At 48.2% G+C, this 14,343-nt stretch overlaps 1 protein-coding gene across 2 annotated transcripts in view; it reads right to left on the bottom strand.

The window, feature by feature from the left end:
* Window positions 1-371: 371 nt before the first annotated feature.
* Window positions 372-14,343, bottom strand: part of LOC144732055 (annexin A4-like) — a 36,096-nt gene continuing 22,124 nt past the window's right edge. The window contains exons 7-13 of one of the 2 annotated variants that reach the window (XM_078613284.1): window positions 13,714-13,793; window positions 12,798-12,854; window positions 10,295-10,388; window positions 9,478-9,573; window positions 3,056-3,114; window positions 2,837-2,962; window positions 372-869 (exon numbers count right to left, since the gene is read on the bottom strand). In XM_078613284.1, the coding sequence (XP_078469410.1) occupies window positions 810-869; window positions 2,837-2,962; window positions 3,056-3,114; window positions 9,478-9,573; window positions 10,295-10,388; window positions 12,798-12,854; window positions 13,714-13,793 (572 nt within the window). In that variant the 3' untranslated portion in view covers window positions 372-809. The remainder of the gene's footprint in view (window positions 870-2,836; window positions 2,963-3,055; window positions 3,115-9,477; window positions 9,574-10,294; window positions 10,389-12,797; window positions 12,855-13,713; window positions 13,794-14,343) is intronic. The other variant, XM_078613283.1, reaches the window with a different exon arrangement.

Here is a 14,343-nt window from a genome sequence, read left to right as displayed (position 1 = left end):
AGTTCATTTTCATTCTCACCTGTTTGATACTGTATTTGTACTCGAGGGTTCTTTCATGTAATTTATTACAGCGTTAGTTTCAAAAGCAGCCGTATTCGCTACAACTCTCGTCCACCTTCATTGGTACAAATAGACTGTTATTGTAGTAAGCCCGATTAAAATGACATCACTAAATCATTTGAATTTGATGTTATTACTTTAACCTTGATTCCAAACGAGGTTGAGGGTTGTGGTTGTCTGGCGTATTTTCCTACTCAAGGAATTACGGTGCCTACGTTTGTATCGGATGATACATCTGCATTGTGAAGTCCTAGCCAAAAAAAGATCATAGACTTGATATGTTACTACGACGACGACGACGACAATGCAAAATGGGTGTACACGTATTTATTAAACACGTTTGCAGAGACCACATTTGTGTACATAAAACATCACACTTCATTGAAATCACTCTTTTAACATACTAATGTGAAAATGCAGTAAAATCACTCGTTTTAACCAATGATAATTTCCATTCTACTTGAGGCATAATGTGCTGTGTCTTTTAGTATGAATATTGTGTAAAATGCACACACATGGTCTTGCGTGTTCTACAGTATTATGTAATACTAATGTAATGGGAGCTTCGAGATGAGACCTGTTGCGTCTTTTGCAGTTGCGATTACCGGCATATAACCACTTGAATAAGTGCATTGTCAAGTCAAGTAAGCAAAACGTAAAAGCAGAAGCTAAACTAAAAAGCCAGTGCTGTAATATATGGAATATCATGCGTTGAGCACATCTGGAATGCCTTCCCCCTTCTGTAGATTTCAGTCTCCTGCACTGCAGATGCACGCCAGCGTGGTGCGGAAGTCTCCGCTGGTGTCCCCCTGGTCGAAACGAAGTGTGGATAAACACGTGTTACCGAGCATGTGCGCAAGACTTGTCAGACCAATACTGTATGTACTTAGAGTTACATGACATGTAACTAGGCAGAAACGTAACAAACTCGAGTAAAATGTACATGTGTAATGCTTATGTTGAGACGTTTAAAGATTTACAAAGTCAAAACTACATTCACATTGAAAAGCGTTTGTGAATGGTGTTGCGTAAATACGTCTTGCACAAATCCTTGGATATCTAACGCAAAGACTTAATAAAGCTGGCTAGACATTTAGATGCAGTGTTCCTCTAGGTTTGTCTTTTGTTGGATAATGTTACTACTGCTAGAGCACACAGACGAAATCAAAGTATCCTGCTGCATCTCGGGACATGGGGTGGACATTCCACATTTCATGGGGTGTGTGGGGGGTATGTGTCCACTGGTGACTTAATTGACCCCAGAGAGATGATAGACAAAAGTTGATGCCCGAATGTGCTTGTAAGGCACTTCCCTATCCTATAGCAAATCAAAACAACGCTGGAGTATATATGCACGGGGGGAAAACAATAGTTCCATAAATGTTGTTTCAAAGGTTGAATATAACGTTTGACAGAAGAATGCAAAAATGAAGTCCAGTAAAACTTTGAAGATCCATATTAATTAAAAACTTAATTGGACGTAGCAAAACACGTTCCTTCGGAGTGGGCAGGTAAGGTACTTGGTTGGACAGCGCATTCGTGCACGACAGAAAGCTCGCGGTCATGTGACGCACTTCAACCAATCCGGGAGCGTACTACATGTTTGGGAGGGGCTATGCACGACAGACATCCCTGGTGGGCAGTGTGGAACTGTTGTTCCTACCTGTAAAAAAGCGTGCTTATTTCAATGTACTTCTGAAAGGTAATTTTAATAGGCGTAACGCAACTTGACTGTAACATGTTCAGTTTGCATTTTCCCCGCATGTAACATCCAATGTTGGAAGTCACTAAAAAACTGTCCATGTTCACCGACCAAACGTGTAATGTTTTATAATTTGTATAAAAAACCCAGTCAGTTGAAGCTGCATTGCTATTTACTGGCATTGCTTCTTAGCATTTCCAATCTTTCCCCTACTTTTTACACAATGTGAGGGGTGGCAACTGCTCTTATCGGCAAATTCGCTTATCCACAAACCCGTCGGTCCGCGTGAATACGAGGGGATACAAATTGCAGGCATCCTTTATTATTCGACGAAAACGTTTTCATTTGCCAATCAAATCAGTTTTACGTAATAACGTATTCCCTATTTTCTTTGTTTGGTTAATGTTTCAATATAGGATGGTTCAGAGTCCTGCTATTTATTAGAGTTAGCACCACGATGGCGAGATGTCACCTTGCTCGCCTGGTGTGCAGGAGGTCGTGGTTCCATCGTAACCCCGATGCCTGCTGCTGTGTATTTGAAGTTCACATGTTCTCCCCATGGTCGCGTGGATTTTTTTCTTCGTCTCCTCCGGGTTTTCCATCCACATTTATGAACATGAATTGAGATTTTGGTGCTATAAATGTCCAAATGATGGGCCACTTTGTTGATCCATCATTTGTGGCCATGCCGCTTCTGAAATATAAGTTAATACCTCCTCAGTGGGCTTTGCCTGGTAGGATGGGGATGGCTGAGTTGTATTTGGGTGATGTGTTTACCTTTCACTCTTGATTTGAAGCTTTCGTGACTGCAGGAATCCATACTCTTTGGTTCTTTCGGTAAAGTCACGTAGGTAGAAAAAATAATAGATCACGACGTTTCGATCGCCGCACAAGCGATCGTCCTGAGGACTTTACCGAAAGAACCAAATCGTTTTTTTTACCTTTCTTGTACTTTGCACGACTATCATGTTTTTGTACTGTTGTAACGCTCTTACCCGCCCCAACCGGACATTTTAAAAACAAAAAAGAGCTTTACCGATCATCGGATTCCTCCAGTATGAATATTCCGATTACCTCGATGACGGCTTGAAGCTCCTCGCCGTACGTCTGCTTGTAATGCTGCTTGATGTTCTGGAGGTCGACCTCGGAGCGGGAAACCAGCACGCGGATCAGAGTGTTCTCATCCGTGCCCAGGCCCTGCTGGAAGAAAATTGAGGCTCCGGATTATATTCAATCCTTAAGACGACCGAGCATTTCTCGTTACAGCTGCTGTCGGTCATCACCGCGACTCACCTTCATCGACTTGTGCAGTTTGTAGGCGAAGAATTCTTGCACGTTCTTGATGCACTTCACTGCGACAAATAGAAAGAAACGTTGGTTGTGTTTATGTTGTGCACAAGCCCCTTTTTGTCAATTGACTGCTGGATGGTCCTTTGCAAGCTGTCTCAGTTGTGGGGGGGGGGGGGGCTGTGTGACCATACTTCACCTTACGGGTTGGTGAAGTGGGAGACGGTTCACGCACCGTGCTACGAAGCCAGCCAGCCGAGATTGAGCCCCCTTACATGGCTGACATCAGTGGCGAGTAATATCAGAAGCGGCCCTTTGGTCCCCCCGCTCTTCAACCTGCGTGGTGAAGTATGGTCAAGCCCCGTGAACAAACTGGCATGGGTTGGCCCTCATCTGGCAGTGGATTGAAACAAGGACTACATTTTGACTTAACTTTCGTGACTGCAGGAATTCATATTATTTGGTTCTTTCGGTAGTCACGTAGATAGAAAAAATAATAAAATAAAATAAAAACCACGACGTTTCCATCGCAACACAAGCGGCCCTAATGACGACCGCTTGTGTTGCGATTGAAAAAAGGAGAAAACACTTTTTGGTACTGGCAAAGGAGGCCTCATGATGTGAATGCTTACCCCGAGCTCTCATTACTCTGATAGTGCGTTGTCTTTGAGTTGTGCGCCTTTTGGCGTCATCTGGTCGGACACCGTATATGAAAGCTGTCTCTGGTGTGGACCAATCAATTTCAAGGACAATGCACACATTATCAGAGTGTGTTTTTTGTTCGCATTCTGGCCGCATGTATTGTGGTTAATGTAAACATGATTCTTTGTAAAAAGGTTTCAGTTTTGTTGCCAGAAAAAAGGGGAAAAACCTATTATTAGATATTTATACAATTAGGGTTTTGTTTGTTTATCCAAAGCTTTCACATTAAGTTGTTATGAAGACAGGGGAAATGTTGCCCTGGGTGGTTGAATGCGTGAGCAGTGTTTGTGCTTGATAGCAATTGTATTACACCCGCACGCAAGCAGTGGATGAAGCCTGCCAACAAATTCACCACGCACACACCCCGAGGGGCCAGGCCCTTCAGGGATGTTTACCTTTCAAGGACAGCCCATTCATTGGCTTTTTTTCTAAATGAGCAAACGGTACGGTCACAAATTGCATGTACACTTACAGCAAGCACACAACGCGGGCGGGGACACACAGAGCACATTGTTGAGGCCGCTCAATGTTTGGACCGGAGCTGTCAGCTTGCAACTCTCTCTAAGGCCCACGTGGTGGTGTGTCGTGCCCGAGGAAGCCATCACACAATGCCACTGTTGTGTCTCTATGGTGCTATAACATAAACTTGCCACCAGCGGCGGCGACAGGCATAAAGCAAAGTAAGCACAAGCTTAAGGCCCCCAAGTAGCTCATTAGTGTACCAACAGCGTTGGTACACTAAATATCTCAAATTCATAATAAACACGAGATCATTAACATAGCCCTATGAATCTATCATGTTTAGTCGACTTTTCTCGTCTACACAGCATTGCGAGTTTTGTCACCATTTCTCTTATCTCACAACATCTCTGTCACCAGCTTACTTTAACAAAGGACTACCCCCAACACCTCCGTGCCCAGCACAGTGGACGCACACTGAACGCTACAAAAGTGACAACGCCCTCAGTGATTATCCTGGGTCACGATGACTGCAGTGGAAGCACGCTGACCACAAATGCTGATTAAAAGTACAACTTTTTTTAATGTCAACAGACATTTAATATACATCTCCATTATCTTCAGCACCCGCGATGTATCCATTGCAGGATGAAGGCCTTCCCAAGCCGTCCACCAAACGTCACCACGGCGCTTGTGCCAGGCTAAGTGCATTTTAAGGCCACGTGAAGTGTCGAACACCCGCTGACAGGCCACGGGACACACCCAGGTGCCATGGGTTGACTGACTTAGATGACTGGCTGATGCACCACCTGTGGCCCCTACTGCGTCAACTTGCTCTGTTTTAGACGCCCAGCGCTCCTCTCGTTGTTGTGAGCCGTCACCACCCCCCTTCACTGGCACGGGATGCAACAATCCACCAAACTCCTGCACAGGAGCCGATTTCATCGCTTCATCTCCTCCGTGGACGTGCCCACGGACGCGTTTCCTGCTTTGGACCATCGGCCATCATCCCTTCTCATGATAAGCCCTGTCCAATCTCAACTGCCTTTCTTTAAACAAAACATCTATTCTGTTTATAATTTCCATCATCGCCTGATTCGTGTTTTTCTTCATGGCAGCGTCATTCATGCATCGGTCTTTCCATGCTTGTGCTTTCATCATCAGCAGTTGTTCTCTTTTCCTCGTCATTTCCCATGTATTACGATCCTTATTTCTGGGGGGTGAAGGCGCAGCCGTGAAATTACTTGCTCACTCCGCACTGCTGGTGGAAGGGCCTCCACAATCCGAAGCTCTCGGGCAGTGGCTCTTCACCTGGGGTGCACGCACCCCCTGGTGGTGCGAGACTTGGGAAGATTTTTTTCGAAGGTAAATCATCGAAACACAAATTAAGCACGAGCACGTAAGTACAACTACAGCACTTTGTTTCATGAAACCGATGTATTATCAACATTTTTTTTATGATTGAGAAGCAAAGGGGTTCAAGGCCGCAGTAAATGTTGAAGCACTGCTCTAGAGGGGCCACCTCTAGAAGGTGTTTTGGCTTCCACGCTGGCCAGATGTCTTAGCGAAGAGGCGCCAGTCACACCGGCACTTCACACAAAGCGTACGCAGCCTTCTTCCTGCGGTGAACTCGTTTATACCGCCGGGCGGACAAAGGCGGCGGTCGGGGGGGGCGGATTTGAAGAAACTCGCGCCGCTGTTTCAACTGCCGCTATGGGAGATCGACTCGAACCGGCGAACTCTGGGTGGCAAGTCCTGCGGTGTTGCCCCCCCCCACGGCAGCTTCCACTTCCCTCTACTCGGGCAGCGGTGAATGGAAGGGCGCCCTCGTACTGCCCACCGCGTGTTAAGACGTGCACAGAGTGGCCACAGCAGCGCACCTGCGAGTTGCACACAGGGCCTTTGAAACAATGAACAATGGACAGTGCCCATTATATACACGGCTCGCACGGTGTGGTGGGGAGGCCGTCGTCCAGCAGTGGATGTGCACGTGCACAGGGGCAGATCTAGAATCTTCCTATGGGGGGTTGCGGTGGGGATGCAGTTCCAACATAGCAAGCTTTTTACAGGAATAATATAAAAAAAACATTCAATGTATTGAAAGGGCGCCGCGGTGGCGAGATGTTAACTCCCTCACCTGCTATGCCGGTGGTCGTCGGTTCGATCCCGATCCCGACCCTGATGCCCGTATATTTGGAGTTTGCGTGTTCTCCCTGTGGTCGTGTGGATTTTTCTCCGAGTTCTCTGTTTTCCCCCCCCTCCACATTTAGAATCATGCGCAAAGAGTACTTGGCTGCTAGAAGTTTCCGCTTGATGAGCCACTTTGTTGAGCCATCATTTGTGGCCAGGTCTCTTCTGAAAAAGAGCCATTGTGCTCAGCGGGCCTTACCTGGTAAAATAAAAAATAAACTTGTTTATAGTTTTGATTTTCATGGAAATGTTTTAATACAAATCTCCGTGGTCTTGGGGGGGGTAAGCGGCTTGGGTAGTGATCGTCATCGTTCACCACCTGGGTTACGGAGATGCTCGTGAACAGCACATTTCATAGATAACGATATTGACCTCAGCAAGCCTACATTTGTAATGAATTACCTTAAATACATAAATAAGCTATGAAGTGCATGGACGTTACCCCATCACTTTCTCACATCACATTATCTGTCATCAGTTTATCGCATTATGTTTTTTCTCTCTCTCTCGATGCAGCAGTCGTGTAGAGTTCCAGATGTGATTTTCGGATAGCCAAACATCGCGGATAGCAAGTCCGCGAATAACGAGGGAATCCCGTCCATTACATGTGCATTTTCATGGGATATTTATCCTGGCTCTTGTGCAGCATTCATGTTAAAGTGTATTCGTATCACGAGGTGAGAACACGAGAGACCGGGATAGTTTCATCTTCAAGAGTGACCTTGCGTCACCGGAACGACACAAGAAGCCGTGAGATGGATGAAGTACGACAATGAATCAAGTAGAAAATGGGCGTCAAAACAACTCTTGTGTTTGGGATAACATTTTGTTTGAAGGCTGTTGTGGGATTCCGTGGTTGTGTGCTATCACCACAGACGCGGTACGGAAGTCGGATTCCCACCTGTTATTAGTTTTCCCAGGATTGTCCTCTTATAATAATACATATTTGACTCATCCAACTTGGGAAATCTGTAAGACTTCCTGGGACACTACTGTTACCCACCACAATGCTTAATCACAATCATCATCGTCGTCATAAAACACCACTCGAGCCAATTCCTTTACACGTAGTTTGCCACTCTCACATTATCGCGAGATATGATTCCTCCCATGATGCGGCCCGTTTGTTTCGAGCGTGCCGAAACACCGCAACAGACGACCACAGAGGGCTTCAAGCCAAACTGCTGGCGAGCGACCACCTTCCTGGCTGCCTTCCCACGTTGTCTGCGGTTTCCCCTCTCCGCGCCTGCGTCCGCGCGGGAAACGAACCAAAAAAAATTCTACAGCGCATCTCATCCCACCCCACCCCACCCCCCTCCCGACCGAGATGCAATTTCTCACCAACGCTATTTAAAATCTAAAACACGATTGTGATTTTTTTTCGTTAAACAATTTTTCAACCTGGGAGGTGGTGGCCACCCTATAATGGAGAGAGATTGTGACTGGCGGGGGGGCGCGTGGGGGGGGGGGCGCGGGGGGGCGCGGGGGGGCTCGGGTAGGGCCGCGGGGGGGGGGGGCGCGGGGGGGCCCGCGGGGGGGGGCACACAGACTCGTTGGCACCCCTTCCCAAAGGGCCTGCGATTGTTTCTGTAGCTCCGCTCGTTGGCTGTACCGTCAGGCACCGTAATCCCCTTTCAACCTCCTTGTTTCTGCTCAAAAGCCTCTTTTGTGTGTTTTGTGTGCGTGCAGGCAGAGATCGGTGCAGTGGCTGAACAAGATGTGCATGCCAACTCGCTGAGCCCCCGCTCAATTAGGGAGTTAGTGGCATTTTCCAGGAAATTTTACGTAAGCTTAAGATGTGTACACGAGGCATCTACTGCAAATCTGTTGTCAGAGACTTCTGGGAATGTATCTGTACTAAGTTACCCAATCTAATGTTTAGGCTTGAATTTAACCACCAATCCTAATGTAAGAACCTATACTTTGATCATATTATCATCATCAATCCACCCAAGCTGGTGCTATTTCCCACAATCCTTCGATTGTGTAATCCACCTAGTGCCTGCACATGAGCTGACTTCATCGCTCCATCTCCTTGGTCGACGTCCTTTCAGATGTGTCCCGTTGAGCACAGACCCAAAAGCCCCAAAAGCTTCCAGCAACAAACAGAAGGATTAAAGTTGTAATATATAATAGTGCTGCATGTTTGTTGCATGTTTGTTGCATGTATGCTTGTTGAACTTCATTTGCACCGTACGTTGACAAACTAAACACAAAAAGCAGTTCTCAAGAAATGAGTTTTCAATCTATATTTAAAAGTGCATAGCTCCAATGGCTTCCGAATATTGGATGGAAGAACGTTCCAGACAGCCGCAGAAGGACATCTAAAAGTGTGCGATGCAGTGACCGTCTTTGCTGAACGGCAGCCAAAAGCCACTGAGAGGATGACCAGAGTTCACGTGATGGTTTATGCTCCTTGACGAGATCAGCAAGGCATTTTAATTAATTTGTGGTGAGAATTTTGTGTGTAATGAGTGCGACCTTATGATGTATTCGTTCGGTAACCCGAAGGCAATGAAGCTCGGCGAGCACTGGACAGAAAATTGTGCAAGGTTGTAAGAAGTTGGGGGGGGGGGGGAAATACGATGCGAAAGAAATCCATAGCGGAACGGTGCGAGAGCAGAAGGAACAGACAGACGGGCTTGTGACCTGCCGTGTGGTGAGTGAGAGTGTTGCTCTTGTGGGGACCCGTAATGCAGCGGTAAGCGCTACGCTGCGCTACGAACCTGGCCACCTGGATTCTATTCCCGCTCACGGCCAACACCGGTGACGATTATCTGAACCGGTCCTTTGGCGCCCCTAGGTCAACTCAGCCTCAAATGACGACCTAAATATCATAACTAGGGAGACAAAGGCGGCCAGGCGTGGTGCTGGCCACCCACCCCCTCGTGTGCCGTGCTGGCCTTCATAAATGCTCGCTAACGGCGCTCGCTCCTACAGTCTGTTTAGGCTACACGGGTGATCTTTATCCGTGTGTTCTTGTGAACTACGATGCGGTGGGTGAGCACCGTGTGGGATGAGATGAAAACAGTCAGTCTGGCAGCCCGAGTCGGTGCTTGGGAGGCAACAGCTCTCACCTATGGCCAGCAAGGCATCTTCAAACGAGCCGGCCGTCTCGCTCTTGATGCTGTCCTCGATGTCTTTGTTGGTCATTGTCTTGTAGGTGTCGAACACTGAGAAGACAACGCGTGCACGCGTTCAAACACGTGACCGATGCATGCGCACAGCAGCGGCGCAAATGTAGGGAGGTGCAGTGGCAGGGTGATTAGCTCACTGCAGCTAGCGGCCCAATTTTGGCCACGTTTAACATCAGTGGCGAGCGATATCTTAACCCGTTCTGACCGTCCCTGCTTCACCAACCAGCACTGAACAGCATGGTGAAGTATGGTCGCATTTCCCCCATCACTGACGTGGCGTTGGGAGGTCTTCATCAAGCAGCGGATTGACACAAGGGCCGTGCATTATCCTTGCAAATGTGATTTGTAACTCTCATCCTTACCGATGTATCGAAAGCTACATTTTAATGTGCACTGTTATTAAGGGGCTGTGCATTGTCTTGGTGTGGTCTGGGGCCGTTTTTGCTGTCGTTTTGCTGCCTTGCCCAAGCTGGGGAATTTGCGTACCTATGCAATTTGAATATCTGAACCGGTCCTGGGTCTCTGCTAGGTCGACTCGACCTCAATTGAGTACCTGCTGCGATGTGTAAACATCGTCACTGGGGAGACAAAGGCGGTCGGGTGTGGTGCTGGCCACCCACCCCCTCGTGTGCCGTGCCGGCCTTCACAGGTGCTACTCGTTAGCAGCACTTGCCCCAACAGTCTGTGAAGGCTACACGGGCGACCTTTGTCTCCGTTTCGCCACATTGCAAGGGAGTCGTGGGGGGGTGATACGCACCGCGGCGCAGGTGGTGCACATTGCGCACGCACAGAATCATGATGAAGGCTCCCTCGTCGGTCCCCCACTTTTTCTCTCCCGCCTCAAGCAGCTCCTGCGGAGTGAACCCGACCAGCGACAGAACAAACCAACGACTCAGGAGTGACCCTCCGGCTCAGGTGAGCATTGGGGCGGTGCTCATCTCCCGTTTGCGGCGCCGAGCCGGTTGGTGGACAATCCAGCGTTGCTATTATGAAGTCCCCCAACGTGTGGAATGAAACGTCGGACATCATAAACTTTTTTTTTATTTTACCAGGTAAGGCCCACTGAGCTATATATAGTTATCTTTTTTTTCCAGAAGCGAACTGGCTCTCACAAATTATAGCTGAACGAAGTGGCTTATCATCACATGTAAATTTAAAGCAGCCAAATAATCGAAATGCGCGATGTTGATTCTAAATGCGGAGGGGAAAACTGGAAGTCCCAGAGAAAAGAATCCGTGGCGACCATGGAAGGAGGGCGAGTCTCTCCATCAGACAGCCACCTTTGACTTCCCCCGCAAGGTCGTATTGGTTTTACCGAGCCCAGGGCGATGATGGGCTGGGTCAACCCTCCAGCCAGGAGGGTTGACTCAGCCAGGAGGGTAGACTAAGCGCTAAGGTGACGAGATGTCATCTCCCTCGGAGGTCCCGGGTTCGATCCCGACCCTGACGCCTGCTGCTGTACATTTGGAGTTTGGGTGTCTCTCTCCCCGTGGTCGCGTGGACTTTTCTCCGGGCCCTCCGGTTTTTCCCACCACATGTGGAATCAACATCACGCGTTTAGATTAATTGGCTGCCGTAAACTTCCACACGATTCTAGATTTGAAGCTTTCGTGACTGCAAGGATTCATATTCTTAGGTTTTTTCGGTAAAGTCACGTAGGTAAAAAATTAAAATTTAATTTTACTTCCACACGATGACAAGCCGCTTCGTTGAGCTAACATTTGTGGCCAACTTGCTTCTGAAGAACAGCGAATAGCTCAGTGGGCTTTACCTGGCAATATGAAAGTAGTATAATATATATTTGAACTCGCAACCTCATCGTTCTGAGCTACTTGCTCTATGGCTGAGCCACCGTTGCAGTGAGCCGTGTAAAGTATTAATCATTCGCATGCTGCCCTATTGTCCTTGGCCATCGGTCTGTGCGACTGGTGACCGATGACAGAACGAAATGTCATAGAAGTGGAGGCATTCATCAGATATCGCAAGTACAAAACAGTTAATAACCGACGCATTTAAGTTGATAACTTAAAAAATGGGTTTTCATAGCCAATAAAATGATACACATTTGTTTTGGGGTTAGGCCACATCATCGTGTTATGGCATAATTCTTGTCATCATCCCTCAATCATCCCAAAAAATTGGCACGTTTACAAAGATATTATTGCATGTGCCAATGCATTGATCAACGTATAACGTTTTGCTCAGACTGCTTTGAGCATCAGGCGATGAAGCGCAAAACAGTTTGAGTGGAAAACGTCGCCGTACGTCGATGTTAAATTCGGTCGAGAAGTCTTCCGCCACCGGTGACGGCGAGGTGGTGGTGGTGGAGTTTTATCGGTCAGAATTTGGTCGACATGTCACGGTCCTCCGTAGCGGTCCCCACAGCATCGTCAGTCCCTAGCCCCGACACGTCGACGTCAATCCCAGCGCCGAGTTGACGGCGGAGGAACCCCGCGGTGTGGAGCAAGCGGATTGGTGGCTGGAGATGAGTGGACACGGTGCGAGGTGTGACGAGATGTGATTGGTGCTTGGGAATAAGGGGACAGGGATGAGGGGAGGGGGAGGGAATGGGAGAGGGGACCGTGAGTATAAGAGGGCACGTGGGAGGAGGGACGAGGGAGAGAGAGCTGTGGATGGGGAGGAGAGAGCTGCGTATGAAGGAGGGAGCTGTGTGTGGAATACAAGGACTGGAACCCTTGCTTTACCTGCCTCCGTGTGTTGGTGAGGAGAGTGTCCGCTACAGATACATTGGCCACGTATAAATAATCATTGTAATACCGTTGTAAACGTGACAATGTTGTCGGGTGGTGGAGGGTGAACGACATTAGCTTTGGCATAAAACCCCCATCCACGTGGTCTCGTACAAAAACAAACATGGATCACATTCAAGGTGTGTTTCCAGTCCTGGAATGACCACTTAACAACTTTGCAAGAGTCATTTATCGGTTGTAAAATTTTAAACATTGCGGTTTCCGCACCCCGTCACCCCCAATATTATTCCATCGTTTTGGTCGAGTTTGCTACGTATGGTTGAGTTTAACCGTGATTGCGTCTACGTAGGATTGAGCTCACGTGTCATCGCTTCATTCATCCGCATGCAATTTCCTGCCATTGCCGACCCGAGCTTGGGCCCCGTGACACAGATCTCCGTGGCTCATCGGGATCTTCCAGCGTCCACCAAGCGCCTGCGTCTGCATCACTTCCACGAGCTGGCAGTTTCGGCGAGTGCGCTGCCTTCCGCGGTCTGCGTTATCGGTTACCTTGGCGTCTTTTTCCACGAGCTCTTGATCAACGAAATTTCCTTCGTCCCTGTTCGCCTGGACACAAACAAATCGGATCAAATCGTGCACTCGGAACGTTTACCCCGACACGCGCCGACGCTCGGAAGAATGTCGCCTTTTTTGTCGTCATTAAATGAATGCGTCTTACCTGCCGTGACGTACGGATTGTATAGCACCACCAGTTTGTGCGTGGCGGCGCAAAGCGTGCAATTACTTCGTAATTAAAGCTTCAGGGACTGCAGTCGTCGCCCGTCGCACGGATCTCTGGCGGTGCGTACGAAAACACGGTCCCCTTTCATGACCTCGCCTGTCGCTTCACTTTTGTCTCCGCCCGATGGGCTGCACCAGACGCTCGCTTCATTGGGGCACCGCGGTGGCGAGATGTTAACGACCTCACCCAGTACACAGGAGGTCCTGAGTTCGATGCCGACCCTGATGCCTGCTGTATATTTGGGGTTTGCATGCTCTCCCTGTGGTCGTGTGGATTTTTCTCCGGGTCCTCCGATTATCCCCTCCACATTTAGAATGAGCGTGCGTTTTGAGTATATGCACTTTTAAATCCAGATTGGAACCTCATTACTTTAGAACTGCTTTTGCGTTAAGTTTGTTGTCCTTCCACCGCACCTCTGATTAGCACGTTTGGCTACGTACAGTGCAAAACACGTTCAACATACATCCATTCCAGTTCTCCCCCTGCTTCCCTTACTTAGTCCTCCAGCTGCCCTGCAATCCTCCAATATCACGGCCAGACACGACAGCAAAGTACATCCGAACTGTGCTTCATCTCTGACGGCTGTAGATTGCCGGCAAGCGCTATGTTGATGTGACTGAGCATTCCGAGTGGAATGTGTCGCGAATGAAGCGATCCCATCGCGGTGCCAAGCCGCGCACACACCTGCAGCAGGGCCACCAGGACACGACGCAGGTAGCTCGAGGTGTCCGAGGCGATGTCATCCTCCAGCTTGTTTCCATACTCTGAATGGTAAAAGGACGGACAGAATTTCACGTGCAATTGATGATGATGATGATCATCATCATTTTAAAAGGTTTCAGAAAACTTGACTGGTTCAAAGCGAGGCCGATTCTGCTGATGAGACGGTAAATGCCGAAGCCGGCCCAGACTTCGCTTGTGTTGCACCAATGATGCGACGGATGAGATGCATTTTTCGATGTAAAGCTTTCGTGACTGCAGGGATTCATCTTCTTGGTTCTTTCGGTAAAGTCACGTAGAAGGAAATAATAAAATAATAAAAATAAAACATAATAAAATAATTCTCACGACGTTTCGGCCACAAGCCTGGGGCGTCCCATTCAGACTCTGTCTCCTTGACAGACCTGTTCTCCACCTGAAGACGGCTGCTTGCGTTGTGGCCGAAACGTCGTGAGAATTATTTCATTATGTTTTATTTGTATTATTTTATTATTTCCTTCTACGTGACTTTACTGAAAGAACCAAGAAGGATGAGATGCACTCCGAGAGGTTGTTGTCATTGTGCCCCTGATGATCGGTGGCAGGATGACACCA

The sequence above is a fragment of the Lampetra planeri genome, chromosome 41, assembly GCF_965212315.1.
Source record: "Lampetra planeri chromosome 41, kcLamPlan1.2.h2, whole genome shotgun sequence".
NCBI lineage: Eukaryota > Metazoa > Chordata > Hyperoartia > Petromyzontiformes > Petromyzontidae > Lampetra > Lampetra planeri.
Note: the sequence above shows the minus strand (reverse complement) of the source record. Positions and strands in the feature narration are given on the sequence as shown.